This window comes from Armigeres subalbatus, unplaced genomic scaffold (assembly GCF_024139115.2).
Source record: "Armigeres subalbatus isolate Guangzhou_Male unplaced genomic scaffold, GZ_Asu_2 Contig643, whole genome shotgun sequence".
Taxonomy (NCBI): Eukaryota; Metazoa; Arthropoda; class Insecta; order Diptera; family Culicidae; genus Armigeres; species Armigeres subalbatus.
Genome location: NW_026943417.1, coordinates 15,119 through 36,819, shown reverse-complemented (window position 1 = coordinate 36,819; position 21,701 = coordinate 15,119). Strand labels below are relative to the sequence as shown.

The following is a 21,701-nucleotide window of genomic DNA, read 5'->3' as shown; positions in this document are numbered from 1 at the left end:
TAACACCAATATGTGGATTGGTCTTATTTTTCATATTTGTTTATATCCATAAAAAAATTATCGCCAAACGCAATTTTTTTGCAAACAAATCGGACGAGAATAAGAGCAAAACATTGTATTTTATTTTGTAGTTTTAAAATTAGTATTTTCGCCATAACTTTTGACCCAATTGTACGATCCGGCCAAGTTTCTATAGGAAACAATGGGACAAGATTCTGCGTCGAATGCAATCTGTTGCGAGCGACCTGAGAAGCACACATATTGCACATCAATCACAGTAACTTATATATGACCGGATTTAGTCACAATATGGTTCCTGCAACCAGATTTGTTGAAATTGTTGCTTGGGGAATAGATGAAGTATAAGTGCTAAGAAAGTGAGCTAGACTTTTTGAACTCTTTTTCACAATAAATAGTAATTTGACCATGACATCTAAGCCCATAGTCCGATCTGGCTAATTTTCAATAAGAAAATATGAGACATTCTGCGTCGAATGCAATTTAATGCGAGCAAATCGGTCGAGGAAAAGTGCCTGAGAAATGAGTGACATTTTTTTAGCGATTTTTTCATAAAAAAATGGTATAATTTTCGATCCCATAGTCCGATATGGCAAATTTTCAATAGGAAATAACGGGACAGGATTCTACGTCGAATGCAACTTGTTGTGAGCAAATCGATTGAGGATAAGTGCCCGGAAAATGAGTGACATTTTTTACGCGATTTTTTCGTATGAATTTGTATTTTGGCCATAACTTCTGATCCCATAGTTCGATCTGGCCAATTTCAAATAGGAAATAATGGGACAGGATTCTACATTGCATGCAACTTGTTGCGAGCAAATCGGTTGAGAATAAGTTCCCGAAAAATGAGTTACATTTTTTACGCGATTTTTTCGTATGAATTTGTATTTTGGCCATAACTTCTGATACCATAGTCCGATCTAACCAATTTCAAATAGGAAACAATGGGACAGGATTCTGCGTCAAATGTAACTTGTTGCAAGCAAATCGGTTGAGGATAAGTGTCCGAAAAATGAGTGACATTTTTTACGCGATTTTTTCATATGAATTTGTATTTTGGCCATAACTTCTGATCCCATAGTCCGATCTGACCAATTTCAAATAGAAAATAATGGGGCAGGATTCTGCGTCAAATGCAACTTGTTGCAAGCAAATCGGTTGAGGATAAGTGTCCGAAAAATGAGTGACATTTTTTACGCGATTTTTTCATATGAATTTGTATTTTGGCCATAACTTCTGATCCCATAGTCCGATCTGACCAATTTCAAATAGGAAACAATGGGACAGGATTCTGCGTCGAATGCAACTTGTTGCGAGCAAATCGGTTGAGGATAAGTGCCCGAAAAATGAGTGACATTTTTTGAGTAGTTTTGCGCACACACACACACACATACACACACACACATACACACACACACACACACACACACACACACACACACACACACACACACACACACACACACACACACACACACACACACACACACACACACACTGTCGGGGCACCATCAGTGCGGAAGTTTCCTTCACCGGAACTGGTGGACCACCCTCGACGCCGGGGGAAGTCAGGAGGATTCGAGTCAGGAAGATCGGTGCATGACCGTCGAGGGATCGAGACTACGTTGCAGTGGAGCAGTGGATTAGCCAGCCAGTCGGCGAACTAGCCTAAGCTAGGGGCCGGAATGTTAGAAGAAGTGCAGGAGCACAGCCCCCCAAGTAGTCGCAGCATCCCGTGGTCCCAGGGGATCGAGGCAAGGAAGATAAGGGACCCGGTTTATCCGGGAGGCACATTTTTAGCAGGTCGGGAGGAGCCCATCCCTGTTCGCCTTCGAGCATAGTGTGGATGCTCGAGGTGTCTGTCGCGCAGATTTTTGATGGCCTTTAACCCTTGTAAAAAAAAAAAAAAAAAAAAAAAAACACACACACACACACACACACACACACACACAGGGGGGGGCAGCAGGGACTTTGTCCAAGGGCTTGACGACCCCTCCCCATGGCCACTGCGAGTTAGGGGGCCTGTCTAGGATGTGGTGGGGTTTGACAGTGGGCTCTGTAGATCCTCTATAAAAAGCTGCATGTGTCTGCAAGCAGGCCCTATCACAGCGACCGTGCGCCGCTCAAAGCACACAAGCCCAAGAGGATTGCCAACCGGCACATCAGGATTCATACCAGTAAGATCCTGATTATGGTATACTGGTCACGGCAAACGACATTGGACGATTCTCGGTTTATGGATAGGACTAGGCGTATATGGGCTGACAGTCGAGCTATTCTGTTTCCTGAGTAAAAAAGAGTGACATCTTCTTGAAATGGCAAGCAGGCTAATGGTTCGTCTGCCTCCGTCCCGATAAACAACCTGGCAGGCCTCCGGTAACGCTCAAAACCTGTCACCTAGACTGGTGGGTAGTAGGTTCAGATGCACCATTCCTGATTTACACCGATCCGGCTCTGAACACGGTGTTATAAGGCACCGGAGTCAACCCTTGCATGGACCTCACTGTTTACAAAGGCACCCATGGGATCATAAGAGGCGACTATCTACAACAGGTAGAGATAACGGCCCGGAGGGGGGACCCTTTTAACATGGAAACAAATTCTACAAACAACGAAGGAGCAGGCGGAGCGAATGTTTTCGCAAAGAGTGGGAAGCTGCAGCGATCTCCAGTGATGTCGCAGGCAGCAGTAGCGAGTACCAGTAGTACGGCCAAGACTGCTGAGTACCAGGCAGGCCAACAGGAGCTAGGATCCGGGAATAGGGTGTCCACCCAAAAATCGGAAAGTAGTGCGACTCAGGAGGAGCTACAATTCGGGAGGTCCAACCTGATGGAGGTGCGGAAGCGAGTCAACGAGCTTTATGACTTCGTGAAGGACAAGCACAATGTTCACACGAAGATCAAGCTTCTAGTGACAAGCATTAAGTCCGCCGTAAAAGCAGCCGAACACGAACAGATCGCGCTGAAAAAGAAAGCCGAAGCAGCTGAAAAGGTGCTGAAAGATGCGGCGGAGCATACAGCAGTTGAGACACAGCAGGCACCCAAAAGTCCCCTGAACCACTCGCACGGAAAACGAGGAAGGGATTCGCCTGGAGAGCAGGAAGGCACGAAAAGCAACGGAACGTGCAAGACTTTGCCAGCGTTCTGAAGGAACGTGTCAAGGATGGTGAGTGGCAGACCGTGGAAAACCAGCGGGAGAAGAGGAAGCAGCAGAAGGAGAATGTGGAAAAGAGGAAGGAACAGAAGAAACAAGAAAAACGTCGTTCTCCTCGGGAGAGAGTTAAAGGTGATGCCCTGATCGTAGAAGCGAGCGATAAAACGTCGTACGCAGCGATCCTGAAGAAAGTGAGAGAGGACACGGAGCTAAAAGACTTGGGTGAGAAAGTGGTGAGAACTAGGCGTACCCAGAAGGGGGAGTTGTTGTTCGAGCTGAAGAAGGATCCCACGATCAAGAGCTCGGCCTTCCGGGAGCTCATTGCCAATTCATTGGGCAGTGACGGTAACGTAAGAGCTCTAACGCAGGAAGCAGTGGTCGAGTGCAGAGACCTGGACGAGATCACGACGGAAGACGAACTGAGGGATGCACTGGTCTCACAATGCAAGCTGGGGGAAGTGCAAATTACGGTTCGACTAAGGAAAGCGTACGGTGGCACACAAGTAGCAGCGATACGACTACCAGCAGAGGCTGCCAACCAAATGGTGGAGGCGGGCAAGGTAAAAGTGCTTCAAATGCATGGCGTTTGGCCACCAGGCGCGAAACTGCAAAGGCCCGGATAGATCCGGTCTATGTAGGAAATGTGGTGAAGAAGGACACGTTGCTAGGGACTGCACGAAGCAACCAAGATGCCTGCTCTGCAAACCGGAGGATGGAAACGACCACATGACGGGTGGCTTTCAATGCCCTGCCTACAAGAAGGCGATGGCGGGCCGAGATTAATGGAGATCATCCAGTTGAATCTCAACCATTGCGACACCGCACAGCAACTGTTGTGGCAGTCGACAACAGAAGCAATGTGTGACGTGGCAATTATTGCTGAACCGTATCGGATCCCTCCTGACAACGGCAACTGGGTGGCGGATTCATCGGGATTGCAGCTATCCAAGTGATGGGCAAATTCCTATTCAAGAAGTGGTAGACAGCTCAAGCGAAGGTTTCGTTATCTCCAAAATCAACGGGATCTTCGTGTGTAGCTGCTACGCACCCCCAAGATGGACTTTGGAGCAGTATAACCGGATGCTGAACTCACTCACGGAGAAGCTGATCGGCCGAAAACCGGTAATCATAGGAGGCGACTTCAACGCTTGGGCAGTGGAGTGGGGAAGCAGGCTGACTAACCCCAGAGGTTACAGTTTGCTGGAGTCGTTGGCAAAGCTGGACGTCAGGATGTGCAACGAAGGTACCGTTAGTACATTTCGCAGAGATGGCAGGGAGTCCATCATCGACGTCACGTTCTGTAGTCCGTCGCTGGTGAGGAACATGAACTGGAGAGTTAGTGAGGACTATACACATAGTGATCATCAGGCGATCCGGTATTGTGTTGGAACACGAATGCCGACGGTACGGCGAGAGATTAGGAATAGCGGGCGAAAATGGAAGGCGAAGGACTTCGACAAAGATCTTTTATCGAAGCACTCCGAGCGGACAGCGGCGCTACAAATCTCGATGCAGACGAGCTGACAGAAACTCTTGCGAGGGCATGCGATGCGACGATGCCAAGGAGACTGGAGCCAAGGAAAAGCCGGCGGCTAAATTACTGGTGGAACGATACTCTTGCTAGCCTTCGTGCTGCGTGTCTCAGAGCCAGAAGACACTTTCAGAGAGCAAGGTCTGAAACAGTCAGAGAGGAGCGTAAGATAATCTTCCGTGAAGCTAGATCGGCCTTCAAACGGGAGATTAAAGTCAGCCAATCCAACTGCTTCAAGGAGTTGTGCCGAGAAGCTGACGCTGATCCTTGGGGCAACGCTTATTGGGTCGAAACAGCGAGGATCAGCGGTCCAGCGACATCAGCAAAAATGTGTGCGAATAGACTGAAGATCATCGTGGATGGTCTTTTTCCCGCAGCATGATTCTACGACGTGGCAACCTACACCGTACGAAAATGAAGACCGAGTAACCATTGCAGGTTTGCAAGTCTCCAACGACGAGCTGTCATCAGTGGCGAAAGGTCTGAAGATGAAGAAAGCTCCGGGTCCGGATGGAATTCCAAACGTGGCTCTGAAAACTGCGATACTGGCGTTTCCAGATTTGTTTAGGATGGTGCTGCAGAAATGCCTAGCAGATGGTAACTTTCCGGATAGGTGGAAGATCCAGAAACTAGTATTGCTGCCGAAACCAGGGAAACCGCCGGGGAATCCAGCATCGTATAGGCCCATATGCCTGCTGGATACACTGGGGAAGCTTCTGGAAAGGATTATCCTTAATCGGCTGACGCAGTTCACTGAAGGCGAGACCGGCTTATCGGAAATGCAGTTCGGATTCCGAAAAGGCAGATCGACGGTGGACGCAATCAGGACGGTCATTGAAGTTTCAGAGAAAGCGGCCAAGAAGAAGAGGTGCGGCAATCGATTCTGCGCTATAGTAACGATTGACGTCAAAAACGCTTTTAACAGTGCCAGCTGGGAGGCTATCGCCGCAGCGCTGCACGGTATGCGGGTTCCTGACTACTTGTGTAGAATCATTGAAAGTTACTTCCAGAACCGGATCCTGGTTTACGAAACGAATTCGGGGCAGAAGTCGATTAGGGTTACGGCAGGTGTTCCGCAAGGTTCCATTTTAGGCCCGACGCTGTGGAACATTATGTATAACGGAGTTCTAAAACTGAAGTTGCCCAAAGGCGTGAAGATTTTCGGATTCGCGGATGATGTCGTTCTAACGATAACCGGAGAGTCGCTGGAAGAGGTAGAAATGCTGGTGGCGGAGACGACCGACGCAGTTGAAAACTGGATGAATGGAGTCAAACTGCAGCTTGCTCACCACAAAACAGAAGTGATGCTGGTTAGCAACTGCCGCGAGATCCAGCGGATCCAGCTTACCATAGGAGGGCACAACATACCGTCCGTGCGGGCTTTGAGGCATCTAGGAGTGATGATCGACGACCGGTTGAATTTCAACACCCATGTAGACTATTCCTGCGAAAAGGCATCTAAAATGGTCAGTGCGTTTGCAAGGATCATGCCGAACGTGGGTGGTCCTAAAAGCAGCAGTAGGCGTCTTCTGGCAGCAGTAGCATCCTCGATACTGAGGTACGGAGCTCCAGCCTGGGGAGCTGCGCTCAAGACGAAACGTAACCGCAGAAAGTTGAACAGCGTGTTTCGCCTAATGGCCGTTCGAGTCGCGAGTGCGTACCGAACCATTTCCTCGGAGGCAGTTTGCGTTATCGCAGGGATGATTCCAATCTGCATAACCCTAGCAGAGGATATCGAGTGTTACCAACGGAGAGATACCAGAAATGTGAGGAAGACGGTGAGACTGGACTCTATGGTGAAGTGGCAGCAGGAGTGGGACAATGCGGATAATGGAAGGTGGACCCACCGGCTCATCCCCAATGTGTCGACGTGGGTGTATAGGGAGCATGGAGAGGTGAACTTTTACCTCACACAGTTCCTTTCCGGACATGGCTGTTTCCGTCACTATCTGCATCGGTGTGGCCATGCGTCATCGCCATCCTGCCCGGCGTGTATCAACATAGAGGAGACTCCAGAACACGTGGTATTCGATTGCCCAAGGTTTGCTGAAGTACGTAGAGGAATGCCTGCCCTACGGGCGGACAACATCGCAGAGCGAATGTGTCGCGATGAGGGTACGTGGAATGCAGTAAGCAGAGTCGTGACGCAAATACTGTCAGAGCTGCAGCGTCAATGGAGAAGGGACCAGCAAATAAGCGTCGGTTTGGAGCGAAATCCAGCACAGTGAGCAGTGTTTGGTTTCGGGTCGTCGGGGCGCCAGCGAACCGGAAGTCTTCTGCCAACCGGAATCGTTGGACCGACCTCGGCACTTGAATTGCCAACCTGCTGAAGAAAGAAGAAAGAAGAAGGAAGTGCTTCGGGTATGTAGGGCACCGCCAGTGCGGACGTCATCCACCACCGGAACTGTCGGACCACCTCTGCAACCCGAAGACGAAGACGGCGCAATGCGCGAAAGCGTCCCCTGCGATAGCCGCCGGTAGTCGGGGCACCATCAGTGCGGAAGTTTCCTTCACCGGAACTGGTGGACCACCCTCGACGCCGGGGGAAGTCAGGAGGATTCGAGTGAGGAAGTTTGCGGTACGACCGCCGAGGGATCGAGACAACGTAGCAGTGGATCTCAGCAAGCCAGTCGGCGAACTAGCCTAAGCTAGGGGCCGGAATTTTAGAAGAAGTGCATGAGCACAGCCCCCCTCCCCAAAGTAGTCGCAGCATCCCGTGGTCCTGGTCCTGATCGAGGCAAAGAGGATAAGGGACCCAGTTTATCCGGGAGGCACATTTTTAGCAGGTCGGGAGGAGCCCATCCCTGTTCGCCTTCGAGCATAGTGTGGATGCTCAAGGTGTCTGTCGCTTTGAATTTTTGATGGCCTTTACCCCTTGTAAAAAAAAAAAAAAAAACACACACACACAGGGGGCAGCAGGGACTTTGTCCAAGGGCTTGACGACCCCTCCCCATGGCCACTGCGAGTTAGGGGGCCTGTCTAGGATGTGGTGGGGTTTGACAGTGGGCTCTGTTGATCCTCTATAAAAAGCTGCATGTGTCTGCAAGCAGGCCCTATCACAGCGACCGTGCGCCGCTCAAAGCACACAAGCCCAAGAGGAGTGCCAACCGGCACATCAGGATTCATACCAGTAAGATCCTGATTATGGTATACTGGTCACGGCAAACGACATTGGACGATTCTCGGTTTATGGATAGGACTAGGCGTATATGGGCTGACAGTCGAGCGAGCCAGTTTTCTAAGTAAAACCGAGTGACCTCTTCCTGACAAGGCAAGCAGGCTACTGGTTCGTTTGCCTCCCTCCCGATACTCAACCTGGCATGCCTCCGGTAACGCTCAAAACCTGTCACCTATACCTGTGGGTAGTAGGTTCAGACGCACCATTTCTGATTTAAGCCGATCCGGCTCTGAACACGGTGTTATAAGGCACCGGAGTCAACCCTTGCATGGACCTCACTGTTTACAAAGGCACCCATGGGATCACAAGAGGCGACTATCTACAACAGGTAGAGATAACGGAGGGGACCCTTTTAACATGGAAACAAATTCTACAAACAACGAAGGAGCAGGCGGGGCGAATGTTTTCGCAAAGAGTGGGAAGCTGCAGCGATCTCCAGTGATGTCGCAGGCAGCAGTAGCGAGTACCAGTAGTACGGCCAAGACTGCTGAGTACCAGGCAGGCCAACAGGAGCTAGGATCCGGGAATAGGGTGTCCACCCAAAAATCGGAAAGTAGTGCTACTCAGGAGGAGCAACAAGTCAGGGGGTCCAACGTGATGGGGGTGCGGAAGCGAGTCAACGAGCTTTATGACTTCGTGAAGGACAAGCACCATGTTCACACGAAGATCAAGCTTCGAGTGACGAGCATTAAGTCCGCCGTAAAAGCAGCCGAACACGAACAGATCGCGCTGAAAAGAAAGCCGAAGCAGCTGAAAAGGTGCTGAAAGATGCGGCGGAGCATACAGCACTTGAGACACAGCAGGCACCCAAAAGTCCCCGAACCACTCGCACGGAAAAACGAGGAAGAGATTCGCCTGGAGAGCAGGAAGGCACGAAAAAGCAACGGAACGTGCAAGACTTTGCCAGCGTTCTGAAGGAACGTGTCAAGGATGGTGAGTGGCAGACCGTGGAAAACCAGCGGGAGAAGAGGAAGAAGCAGAAGGAGAATGTGGAAAAGAAGAAGGAACAGAAGAAAAAAGAAAAACGTCGTTCTCCTCGGGAGAAAGTTAAAGGTGATGCCCTGATCGTAGAAGCGAGCGATAAAACGTCGTACGCAGCGATCCTGAAGAAGGTGAGAGAGGACCCGGAGCTAAAAGATTTGGGTGAGAAAGTGGTGAGAACTAGGCGTACCCAGAAGGGGGAGTTGCTGTTCGAGCTGAAGAAGGATCCCACGATCAAGAGCTCGGCCTTCCGGGAGCTCATTGCCAATTCATTGGGCAGTGACGGTAACGTAAGAGCTCTAACGCAGGAAGCAGTGGTCGAGTGCAGAGACCTGGACGAGATCACGACGGAAGACGAACTGAGGGATGCACTGGTCTCACAATGCAAGCTGGGGGAAGTGCAAATGACGGTTCGACTGAGGAGAGCGTACGGTGGCACACAAGTAGCAGCGATACGACTACCAGCAGAGGCTGCCAACCAAATGGTGGAGGCGGGCAAGGTAAAAGTAGGATGGTCGGTGTGCCCGTTGAGATTCGCCCCACGTAGCACCAAGCAGATGGAGCGATGCTTCAAATGCATGGCGTTTGGCCACCAGGCGCGAAACTGCAAAGGCCCGGATAGATCCGGTCTATGTAGGAAATGTGGTGAAGAAGGACACGTTGCTAGGGACTGCACGAAGCAACCAAGATGCCTGCTCTGCAAACCGAAGGACGGAAACGACCATACGACGGGCGGCTTCCAATGCCCTGCATACGAGAAGGCGATGGCGGGCCCGGATTAATAACGAGCATCCAGTTAAATCTCAATCATTGTGACACCGCACAGCATCTGTTGTGGCAGTCGACAACAGAAGCAATGTTATTGCTGAACCGCATCGGATCTCTTCTGATAACGGCAACTGGGTGGTGAATTCATTGGAAATTGCGGCTAACCAAGTGAAGGGAAAATTCCCTATTCAAGAAGTGGCAGACAGCTCAAGCCAAGGTTTCGTAATCTCCAAAATTAACGGGATCTTCGTGTGTAGCTGCTACGCACCCCCAAGGTGGACTTTGGAGCAGTATAACCGGATGCTGAACTCACTCACGGAGAAGCTGATCGGCCGAAAACCGGTAATCATAGGAGGCGACTTCAACGCTTGGGCAGTGGAGTGGGGAAGCAGGCTGACTAACCCCAGAGGTTACAGTTTGCTGGAGTCGTTGGCAAAACTGGACGTCAGGCTGTGCAACGAAGGTACCGTTAGTACATTTCGCAGAGATGGCAGGGAGTCCATCATCGACGTCACGTTCTGCAGTCCGTCGCTGGTGAGGAACATGAACTGGAGAGTTAGTGAGGACTATACACATAGTGATCATCAGGCGATCCGGTATTGTGTTGGAACACGAATGCCGACGGTACGGCGAGAGATTAGGAATAGCGGGCGAAAATGGAAGGCGAAGGACTTCGATAAAGATCTTTTTATCGAAGCACTCCGAGCGGACAGCGGCGCTACAAATCTCGATGCAGACGAGCTGACAGAAACTCTTGCGAGGGCATGCGATGCGACGATGCCAAGGAGACTGGAGCCAAGGAAAAGCCGGCGGCTAAATTATTGGTGGAACGATACTCTTGCTAGCCTTCGTGCTGCGTGTCTCAGAGCCAGAAGACACTTTCAGAGAGCAAGGTCTGAAACAGTCAGAGAGGAGCGTAAGATAATCTTCCGTGAAGCTAGATCGGCCTTCAAACGGGAGATTAAAGTCAGCCAATCCAACTGCTTCAAGGAGTTGTGCCGAGAAGCTGACGCTGATCCTTGGGGCAACGCTTATCGGGTCGTAACAGCGAGGATCAGGGGTCCAGCGACGCCAGCGGAAATGTGTCCGGACAAGCTGAAGATCATCGTTGATGGTCTCTTCCCGCAGCATGATTCTACGATGTGGCCACCTACACCGTACGTAGATGAAGACGGAGTAACCATTGCAGGTATGCAAGTCTCCAACGACGAGCTGTCATCAGTGGCGAAAGGTCTGAAGATGAAGAAAGCTCCGGGTCCGGATGGAATTCCAAACGTGGCTCTGAAAACTGCGATACTGGCGTTTCCAGATTTGTTTAGGATGGTGCTGCAGAAATGCCTAGCAGATGGTAACTTTCCGGATAGGTGGAAGATCCAGAAACTAGTATTGCTGCCGAAACCAGGGAAACCGCCGGGAATCCAGCATCGTATAGGCCCATATGCCTGCTGGATACACTGGGGAAGCTTCTGGAAAGGATTATCCTTAATCGGCTGACGCAGTTCACTGAAGGCGAGACCGGCTTATCGGAAATGCAGTTCGGATTCCGAAAAGGCAGATCGACGGTGGACGCAATCAGGACGGTCATTGAAGTTTCAGAGAAAGCGGCCAAGAAGAAGAGGCGCGGCAATCGATTCTGCGCTATAGTAACGATTGACGTCAAAAACGCTTTTAACAGTGCCAGCTGGGAGGCTATCGCCGCAGCGCTGCACGGTATGCGGGTTCCTGACTACTTGTGTAGAATCATTGAAAGTTACTTCCAGAACCGGATCCTGGTTTACGAAACGAATTCGGGGCAGAAGTCGATTAGGGTTACCGCAGGTGTTCCGCAAGGTTCCATTTTAGGCCCGACGCTGTGGAACATTATGTATAACGGAGTTCTAAAACTGAAGTTGCCCAAAGGCGTGAAGATTTTCGGATTCGCGGATGATGTCGTTCTAACGATAACCGGAGAGTCGCTGGAAGAGGTAGAAATGCTGGTGGCGGAGACGACCGACGCAGTTGAAAACTGGATGAATGGAGTCAAACTGCAGCTTGCTCACCACAAAACAGAAGTGATGCTGGTTAGCAACTGCCGCGAGATCCAGCGGATCCAGCTTACCATAGGAGGGCACAACATACCGTCCGTGCGGGCTTTGAGGCATCTAGGAGTGATGATCGACGACCGGTTGAATTTCAACACCCATGTAGACTATTCCTGCGAAAAGGCATCTAAAATGGTCAGTGCGTTTGCAAGGATCATGCCGAACGTGGGTGGTCCTAAAAGCAGCAGTAGGCGTCTTCTGGCAGCAGTAGCATCCTCGATACTGAGGTACGGAGCTCCAGCCTGGGGAGCTGCGCTCAAGACGAAACGTAACCGCAGAAAGTTGAACAGCGTGTTTCGCCTAATGGCCGTTCGAGTCGCGAGTGCGTACCGAACCATTTCCTCGGAGGCAGTTTGCGTTATCGCAGGGATGATTCCAATCTGCATAACCCTAGCAGAGGATATCGAGTGTTACCAACGGAGAGATACCAGAAATGTGGGGAAGACGGTGAGACTGGACTCTATGGTGAAGTGGCAGCAGGAGTGGGACAATGCGGATAATGGAAGGTGGACCCACCGGCTCATCCCCAATGTGTCGACGTGGGTGTATAGGGAGCATGGAGAGGTGAACTTTTACCTCACACAGTTCCTTTCCGGACATGGCTGTTTCCGTCACTATCTGCATCGGTGTGGCCATGCGTCATCGCCATCCTGCCCGGCGTGTATCAACATAGAGGAGACTCCAGAACACGTGGTATTCGATTGCCCAAGGTTTGCTGAAGTACGTAGAGGAATGCCTGCCCTACGGGCGGACAACATCGCAGAGCGAATGTGTCGCGATGAGGGTACGTGGAATGCAGTAAGCAGAGTCGTGACGCAAATACTGTCAGAGCTGCAGCGTCAATGGAGAAGGGACCAGCAAATAAGCGTCGGTTTGGAGCGAAATCCAGCACAGTGAGCAGTGTTTGGTTTCAGGTCGTCAGGGCGCCAGCGAACCGGAAGTCTTCTGCCAACCGGAATCGTTGGACCGACCTCGGCACTTGAATTGCCAACCTGCTGAAGAAAGAAGAAAGAAGAAGGAAGTGCTTCGGGTATGTAGGGCACCGCCAGTGCGGACGTCATCCACCACCGGAACTGTCGGACCACCTCTGCAACCCGAAGACGAAGACGGAGCAATGCGCGAAAGCGTCCCCTGCGATAGCCGCCGGTAGTCAGGGCACCATCAGTGCGGAAGTTTCCTTCACCGGAACTGGTGGATCACCCCCGATTCCGGGGGACGTCAAGAGGATTCGAGTGAGGAAGTTTGCGGAACGACCGCCGAGGGATCGAGACAACGTAGCAGTGGATCTCAGCAAGCCAGTCGGCGAACTAGCCTAAGCTAGAGGCCGGAATTTTAGAAGAAGTGCATGAGTACAGCCCCCGAAGTAGTCGCAGCATCCCGTGGTCCCGGGGGGATCGAGGCAAGGAGGATAAGGGACCCGGTTTATCCGGGAGGCACATTTAGCAGGTCAGGAGGAGCCCATCCCTGTTCGCCTTCGAGCATAGTGTGGATGCTCAAGGTGTCTGTCGCGCAGATTTTTGATGGCCTTTAACCCTTCTAAAAAAAAAACACACACACACACACACCACACACACACACACACACACACACACATTCACACACGCACACAGTGGGGCAGCAGGGACTTTGTCCAAGGGCTTGACGACCCCTCCCCATGGCCACTGCGAGTTAGACCGGGACCATCGTCCCTAACCCCTAATCCCAAGGCGTCATGCGACCCGTGCCGAGGGGATGCATGGCCAGGGGGTGAAATAATAAGCTAGGCCTTTAACGGAGCCTGTGGGGTACCTGGGCACCCTCCACAGTAATTGTCCCTTACCGCGTTATGCCGGGCCCTGGCGTGCTGGACCTCTTTCCCTGAGCAACTCGTGGGACCAAAATGGAAAACCAAGTCAATTCTTCAATTAGTGGTAGTAGTGTAGGCGACAACCCCTTCGCAAGAGGTGGGTTGTTCAGGTCTCCGCCTAGGAGGCCAGAGGCAATAGTCGGCAGCTCAGTGCGCAGCGCCAGCGTGGGTCACTCAACCTTCCTCTCGGCTATAAAAACGCCGGAAGGGGTTATTGACGGCCCATGGCTTGTGAAGGCGATGAACCGCAAACGCGATGGGCTTTCGGCCTTCGAGGTGGCGACGGAACAGCTGGACGCCATCATCGACTTTGCGTCATCGAAGCATAATATCAGCAAGGACCCCAAGAGGAGCTTGCAGAAACTTCGAAAGTCGATGCTGGACGCCAAGCTGGAGAGGGCGGTCGGGACGGCCAAGTGTAAACCCGTGAAATCGGTGGAGTCGAGGTCTACCCAGACTGAGGCCCAAGGATTCGCGGACTCGGGCAAGGTCGAGTCGACCGAAGGCGTGCCAGCTAAGACGGTGGTGTCAAAGTCTACCCAGACTGAGGCTCAAGTATTTGCGGGTACGTCGGGGGTGACTACTCCAACGGAGCAGACACAAAAACGGGGTAGACAGTCTCCAGGGGATGAGCTCCCTGGGGGCCGCTCCAAAACGCGGAGGGTTACTACCCCGAACAAGGGTAGTGGGGCTGGGAAGCTGAACCCCGGTCAGGTTCCTCCAAAACCGGGGGAGGAAGGACCTGGAAAGGTCCGTCCACTCAGGCAAGACGGTGGTAAGGGGTTACGGCAGGCTGAAAGTTCTCAGCCGCACCAGACCAGGGAAATAGAGGGGAATGACGCCTCCTGGACCCTGGTCAAGAACAAGAAGAAAACCGAAGACGTCAAGGGCCGAAAAGAAGACCCAGGGGAATGAGGGTAGCAAGAAGTCTAGGGTAGGCGACAATCGCTCCAGGTGCGATGCCCTAGTCATCACGGCGGACGAGGCTAAGTACTCGGATGTTTTGAAGGCGATGAGGAGTGACGTCAAGCGCGGTGAACTCGGCGCCGACGTACGTCGAATAAGACGTACCCGGATGGGCGAGATGATACTCGAGCTGAAGCGGGGCGTCTCGCAAAAGGGCGCCGCCTACAAGAAGTTGGCGGAGGAGGTCCTAGGCGAGACGGTCAAGGTGAGGGCACTCACGACGGAGGTGAATCTAAGGGTTAAAGACCTGGACGAGATCACTGAAGTCGAAGAGCTCGTCACGGCACTGCGGCGACAGTGTGAAGTGGAGACGCCCACCGCAGCCGTTCGGCTACGGAAAGGTCCGGGAGGGACGCAGGTAGCATTGGTTCGGCTATCTGCAGCGGACGCCTCCAAGGTAGTCAAGTTAGGGAGTGTCAAGGTGGGATGGTCGGTATGCCCTGTGGGCATATACGAGCAACCTGAAGTTTGCTTCAAGTGCCTGGAACCGGGGCACAAGCAATGGGACTGCAAAGGCCCTGACAGAAGCAATCTCTGCCGACGCTGCGGATTGGAGGGACATAAGGAACAATGCTGCACAAACCCTCCCAATTGTTTGATTTGTTCCAGCAAAGCTGTGAACAGCAAGGACCCCATGGGGGCTCGATGTGCCAACGTTTAAGCGTGCTGCAAAATCAAAGTGCAGGTAAAGCAGCTGGCTTGCTCGGCTTCGCCCGAGTGTTTGGTGTGCGCAGGTTTAGAGGAAACGGCGGAACACGTGTTGTTCGTGTGCTCACGTTTTCGCGCAATGCGTGACCACATGCTTGCCACATGTGGTCTGGACACTACCCCGGACAACCTAGTTCGGAGGATGTGTAAAGACGAAGTTGGCTGGAACGCCGTTTTATCGGCTAACGCCCAAATCGTCTCGGAGCTACACAGAAGGTGGCGCGTGGACTCAAGGATGGCTAGTTCAGGCGCCAATAAGAGGTGGTCCAAGGGATCGGAGTCGGCTGCATGGGTCATACCGGTGGTCATGCTCTGTGGTCGAACTCGATCCTTTTATCGAACAAGTGGCCGCGCGAAGAACAACATGGTATCGTCGCTTTCGCGGCGTCGGTCAACCGGGCGGGTTCCGAGCCCGAGGACGGAAAGGGGTCCTCGTCAAGGCTGGGGCAGGCGTAGGCCTCGCGTCGGCAAGTCCCTCTGTCTGCTGGCGAATAGGCCCTATCGCAGAAAGGTCAATTTGGGGTGCACGCGGCATCATCATTCTTGATACCAGTCGTGCAGAGGGAAGCAGGCGCGAAGTCGACCCTGCCCACCTTCCGAGGACATAGGGCGTGGTAAGGCCACCTGGAAAGCCGGCAATGCGCTGGCACGATACCATGGTGTTCTTCTAAAAAAGCGAGTCACGATGTTCGATGCTGCAAGGACACGCAGCTAACCTCGAGGGTGCGTCATGCACTGGCCCCCTTTGAAGCATTACTTTCTGGTTGTACCGAAGGGACGATGGGCTTGGCGGCAATGGAAACGGTTTAGCTGGTCAGGATGCAGCCCTGCCTCCCTCATTGGAGGTGGCCCCTAACCCAGCACTTCCTGGTCAACCCAGGATGTCTGTTGAGCAGATTCCCCCTCCATTGTTTAGGAAGAAAAACAAAAACACACACACACACACAGACATCACCTGGCTCGGTGAGCACGTTTCGGAGAGATGGGAGGGAGTCTATCATCGACATCACATTCTGCAGTCCTTCGTTGATGGCAAGTATGGACTGGAGAGTTAGCGAGGAGTACACCCACAGCGACCACCAGGCGATTCGCTACCGTATTGGCCAACGAAATCCTGGTGCAACACGAAGAAGGATATCCAGTGATCGGAGGTGGAAAACGAAAGCCTTTAACAAAGACCTATTCGTTGAAGCACTTCGACCGGACAGCAGTACTGAGATCATTGATGCGGCCGAGCTAACAAGAATGATGGTAAGGGCTTGCGACGCTACGATGCCACGAAAACTAGAACCGAGAAGCAATCGGCGTCCAGCTTACTGGTGGAACGATAGGCTCAGTACGCTACGCGCTGCTTGCCTCAAAGCTCGGAGGCGGGCACAGAGAGCAAGGACGGAACCAGAGAGAGGAACGCAAAGCGGTGTTCCGGGAAGCTAGGACCGCATTGAAACGGGCTATCCAGCTCAGCAAGTCAGACTGCTACAAGGAGCTGTGCCGAGAAGCAGACGCCAACCCCTGGGGGGACGCGTATCGGGTCGTGATGGCGAAGATCAAAGGCCCATCGACGCCAGCTGAAATGTGCCCGGACAAGTTGAAGGCAATTGTGGAGGGTCTTTTCCCGAAACATGAGCCGACCATGTGGCCGCCAACACCGTACGACGAAGAAGGAGAAGCAAACCCTTAGATCGACAAGTGTCCAATAGTGAGCTTGCGGAAGCGACTAAACGCCTGAAAGCGAAGAAAGCCCCGGGTCCGGATGGAATACCGAACGTTGCGTTAAAAGCTGCGATCCTGGCATATCCGGACATGTTCAGGAAGGCGCTGCAAAAGTGCCTGGACGAAGGCAATTTTCCAGAAATGTGGAAGATCCAGAAGCTGGTGTTGCTGCCTAAGCCAGGAAAGTCACCCGGCAATCCGGCCGCGTACAGGCCTATATGCCTGTTAGACACGCTCAGGAAGCTCCTGGAGAGGATCATCCTAAATAGGCTGACGAAATGTACAGAGGAAGAACGCGGATTGTCGAATATGCAGTTTGGATTCCGTAGAGCAGTTTCGACGGTGGATGCCATTCGAACAGTGCTCGAGAGAGCTGAGAAGGCGTCCAAGCAGAAGAGACGAGGAGATCGGTACTGCGCAGTGGTCACGATAGACGTGAAGAACGCGTTCAACAGCGCCAGCTTTGAAGCCATCGCGACGGCGCTGCACAGAATGCGGGTCCCCAACTATCTGTGCAATATCCTGAAAAGTTATTTTCAGGGTAGAGTTCTGACGTACGATACGAACGAAGGACATAAATCGATGCGCGTTACAGCGGGTGTTCCCCAGGGCTCCATACTTGGTCCAACTCTTTGGAACGGGATGTACGACGGAGTGTTGACTTTGCAGCTACCCAGGAAAGTGAAAATCGTGGGTTTTGCGGACGACGTGTCACTAGCGGTGATGGGCGAGACTCTTGAAGAAGTGGAGGTGTTGGTGATGGAGACGATAGCCATGATCGAGCGCTGGATGAGCGGTGTTAAGCTGCAGATAGCTCACCACAAAACGGAGGTGCTATTAGTCAGCAACTGCAAAGCGATCCAGCGGATGGAGATCGTCGTCGGAGGCCATGGGATTACTTCGAAGCGATCACTGAAGCACTTGGGAGTGATGATCGACGATCGGCTAAATTTCAACAGCCACGTTGACTACGCCTGTGAAAAGTCGGCGAAGGCAATGAACGCAATAGCGAGGATCATGCCAAACGTAGGCGGTCCAAAAAGCAGCACGAGGCGTCTGCTAGTTAGTGTCTCGTCATCGATACTGCGATATGGGGTTCCTGCTTGGGGTAATGCACTGCAAACCAAGCGGAACCGGGAAAAGCTGAAAAGTGTGTTCCGGCTGATGGCCATTCGAGTCGCGAGCGCATATAGAACGATATCGTCAGAGGCTGTATGCGTTATTGCTGGGATGCAACCCATCTGCATCACCCTGGAGGAAGACATCGAGTGTTATCGGCGAAGAGACACCAGAAACGTAAGGAAGGAGGTGAGAATCCGATCGATGGCGAGATGGCAACAAGAGTGGGACAGTACGGAGAAAGGGAGGTGGACCCACCGGCTCATCCCAAACCTGTCGGTGTGGATGAACAGAAAGCATGGTGAAGTGAACTTTCACCTGACGCAGTTTCTGTCGGGTCACGGATGCTTCCGGAAGTACTTACATCGGTTTGGACATACTAATTCACCGTTATGTCAAGAGTGCGAGAATGTCGAAGAGACTCCAGAACACGTGGTATTCGATTGCCCAAGGTTTGCGGAAGTACGTAGAGGAATGCCTGCACTAAGGGCGGACAACATCGCAGAGCGAATGTGTCACGAAGAAGGCACGTGGAATGTGGTCAGCAGAGTCGTGACGCAAATACTGTCAGAACTGCAGCGTAGATGGAGAAGTGACCAGCGAATAAGCGTAGTCTCGGGGGGAAATCCAGTGTGAGTCCAGTGAGCAGTGTTTGGCCTCGGGTCGTCGGGGCGCCAGCGAACCGGAAGTCTTCTGCCAACCGGAATCGTTGGACCGACCTCGGCACTCGAATTGCCAACCTGCTGAAGAAAGAAGAAGGAAGTGCTTCGGGTATGTAGGGCACCGCCAGTGCGGACGTCACCCACCACCGGAACTGTCGGACCACCTCTGCAACCCGAAGACGAAGACGGCGCAATGCGCGAAAGCGTCCCCTGCGATAGCCGCCGGTAGTCGGGGCACCATCAGTGCGGAAGTTTCCTTCACCGGAACTGGTGGACCACCCTCGACGCCGGGGGAAGTCAGGAGGATTCGAGTCAGGAAGTTCGGTGCATGACCGTCGAGGGATCGAGACTACGTTGCAGTGGAGCAGTGGATTAGCCAGCCAGTCGGCGAACTGGCCTAAGCTAGGGGCCGGAATTTTAGAAGAAGTGCATGAGCACAGCCCCCCCCGAAGTAGTCGCAGCATCCCGTGGTCCCGGGGGGATCGAGGCAAGGAAGATAAGGGACCCGGTTTATCCGGGAGGCACATTTTTAGCAGGTCGGGAGGAGCCCATCCCTGTTCGCCTTCGAGCATAGTGTGGATGCTCGAGGTGTCTGTCGCGCAGATTTTTGATGGCCTTTAACCCTTGTAAAAAAAAAAAAAAAAAAAAAAACACAGACATCACCTCGATTCGTCGAACTGAGTCGATTGGTATATAACACTATGGGTCTCCGGGCCTTCTATAAAAAGTTTGTTTTTGGAGCGATCGTATAGCCTTTACCGTATACTTAGTATACGAGAAAGGCAAAAATCTAATACTTTTTCAATTTCTAGATCGAAAAAAAAATCGTTCAAACTTCAGAGAATTTCTGGAATTTTATAAGAATAGATAGACCGACAGGCGAATTGGACAAGAGTTGAACATTGAAACAAGGATATACCTTAGCTTAGCTTGACTGTACTTGTCAATGGTTGACTGATCATAATTGGTGTAAATTGCGCTACGATCTATTTTGGATGTACACTTTTCAGCAGCACTCAAATATAGAAAAATAACAACGCTAATCAGTCGGGAAAGGAGAGGAATGTTAGTGTGTAGTTATTGTTCTTACTCAGGGCCCGAGCCGGAAGAGGACTCCGGGGCCAACAGCTTGTGGGGGTAAATCCGGCCATAAATCTTACTAGAATCCGAGAAAACGTCTGCATCCCCGCAATACTACGGAAAGGAAATTTCGTCAATTCTGTAAGGTAGATAAATAGTAAATGTACACTTCCATCGAGCACAGAAAATAATTTTGAAAATTCAACGACGTGTAAAACTGCAGGTTACCACATCAAACATTCGATATTCAATTAAATTTGATTGAATTTTACAAATAAGCACCGTTTAAATTTATTTCGATTTAAAAGAATAGTGAGATCGATTGAATGTTACGTTTATTTGTATGCTCCAAATATGTGCATGAAAATACATTTAAAATCACAACATATTTTTATCTGTGAGGATTCACCTAAAAAGTGATATGGCATTTATGTGATGTAGTCTTTGTCAGACCTTCTGTATATAAGGCAGAAGCTGTAGTCACTAGACTGCCAAGCTCGTCTCCAAAAAATGAGAAATTACCAACGATATGGGAGAACACATTTCTGAAAATCCATTAATCCTACTGTACTGTACTATTCTACTACTAGTACTGAACACCTTGAAAGATTCTTGGATGATCTGGTAGATCGTAGCGATGTTTCTAAAGATTTGTGATGGTTCGAATTTCCAGAAGTGTGTGATAATTGCTTGAAACCATTGAATATTTTATTAAATTTACAGAAAACTAATCAACTATGGAAATTCGTGAAGATGTTTGAAGACATACTTGTAAATGTTCTATAAATTCCGACAATACAATGATTATCTTAATAGTCATAGGGAGTTTTATAATTTATCTGAGGATGTCCGAAAAATCTTTTGAAATCCGAAAGGATCTCCTGAAAGTCCCTGAAACTGTCTAAAAATATTCTATAAATTTGATACAGTTTTTGTCCTACCCAAGCTGGGATAACTAAAATGACACTAGTGCATTGCTTCCATCTTGAGTGTTGTGCCCTTGAAAACGCGAGTGAATTTTGTTTTGGATTACGAGAGGCTATGTACCATAAAGGACATGTACCACTTTTGAAACAAGCAGAAAGAACTTTGGTTACGCGTGTCGATCTTAAGGCCTAACCCTAGGGTTTCTTGGATGACTATGAACAAATGCAATACACGTAGCCTATTCTATGTATCATGTAGCATACTAAATATCTATTTCATCTTCAAAGATCATAAATTAGAGATCTTGACGTTTTCCAACAGAGCAAACATGCAGCCCAATTTCAGAATGTTCTCACGCGCAAGTCAGATGCGCTTATTCACATTCACTTAAGTGGAATACAACAATTCCATGAATCCATCTGGAACATAATGTTCCATAGCTAATAAATTCCTTTAGGTGACATACAACATTTCTAAGAATTATTCTGTGTCATGTCACTTTACACCTATCGATTCCCATACCACACAAGTGCTTGTAACTTGAGCAATGCGCTTGTTTTCTTCAGTGACAACATGACTCACTTACGATCCCTTGGATTCATATTTCATATCGCCTAGAGCGCTGAGCAATTATGTTCTTTCTTTTACACAACTGACCTACTCCAAGGCAAGCAATGTGAACACGCCCTTCGATACAACTATGTATACGTATTGGTTATTGTCTTTACGATTTACACTCCTCTGATTGGTTAATTAGTAAATGGTTGTTCCTAGCTTCTCACACCATAGACAGAGAAAGCATAATGAAGAAATAACGATGTACTAGAATTAAGAAGTTTCTTATTCAATAAGACTGACAATAAAGAGGATTACTTTTCCAACCACGAATCGAACCACATCTTCATTCTTTAAGATCGAAGTCCAAAGATACCAAAATCATAAAGAGCATGTACCACTTTTGGAACAA

The 21,701-nt window shown here is 50.7% G+C and overlaps 1 protein-coding gene across 1 annotated transcript; it reads left to right on the top strand.

Moving 5' to 3' along the window:
- Positions 1-2,919: 2,919 nt before the first annotated feature.
- Positions 2,920-15,145, top strand: LOC134204531 (caldesmon-like; the record flags this gene model as incomplete). Its single annotated transcript, XM_062679348.1, has 4 exons — positions 2,920-3,067; positions 3,121-3,396; positions 8,607-8,816; positions 15,135-15,145. Coding segments are annotated over 4 exons (645 nt in total), but the record flags the coding sequence as incomplete, so codon positions are not given.
- Positions 15,146-21,701: the final 6,556 nt, after the last annotated feature.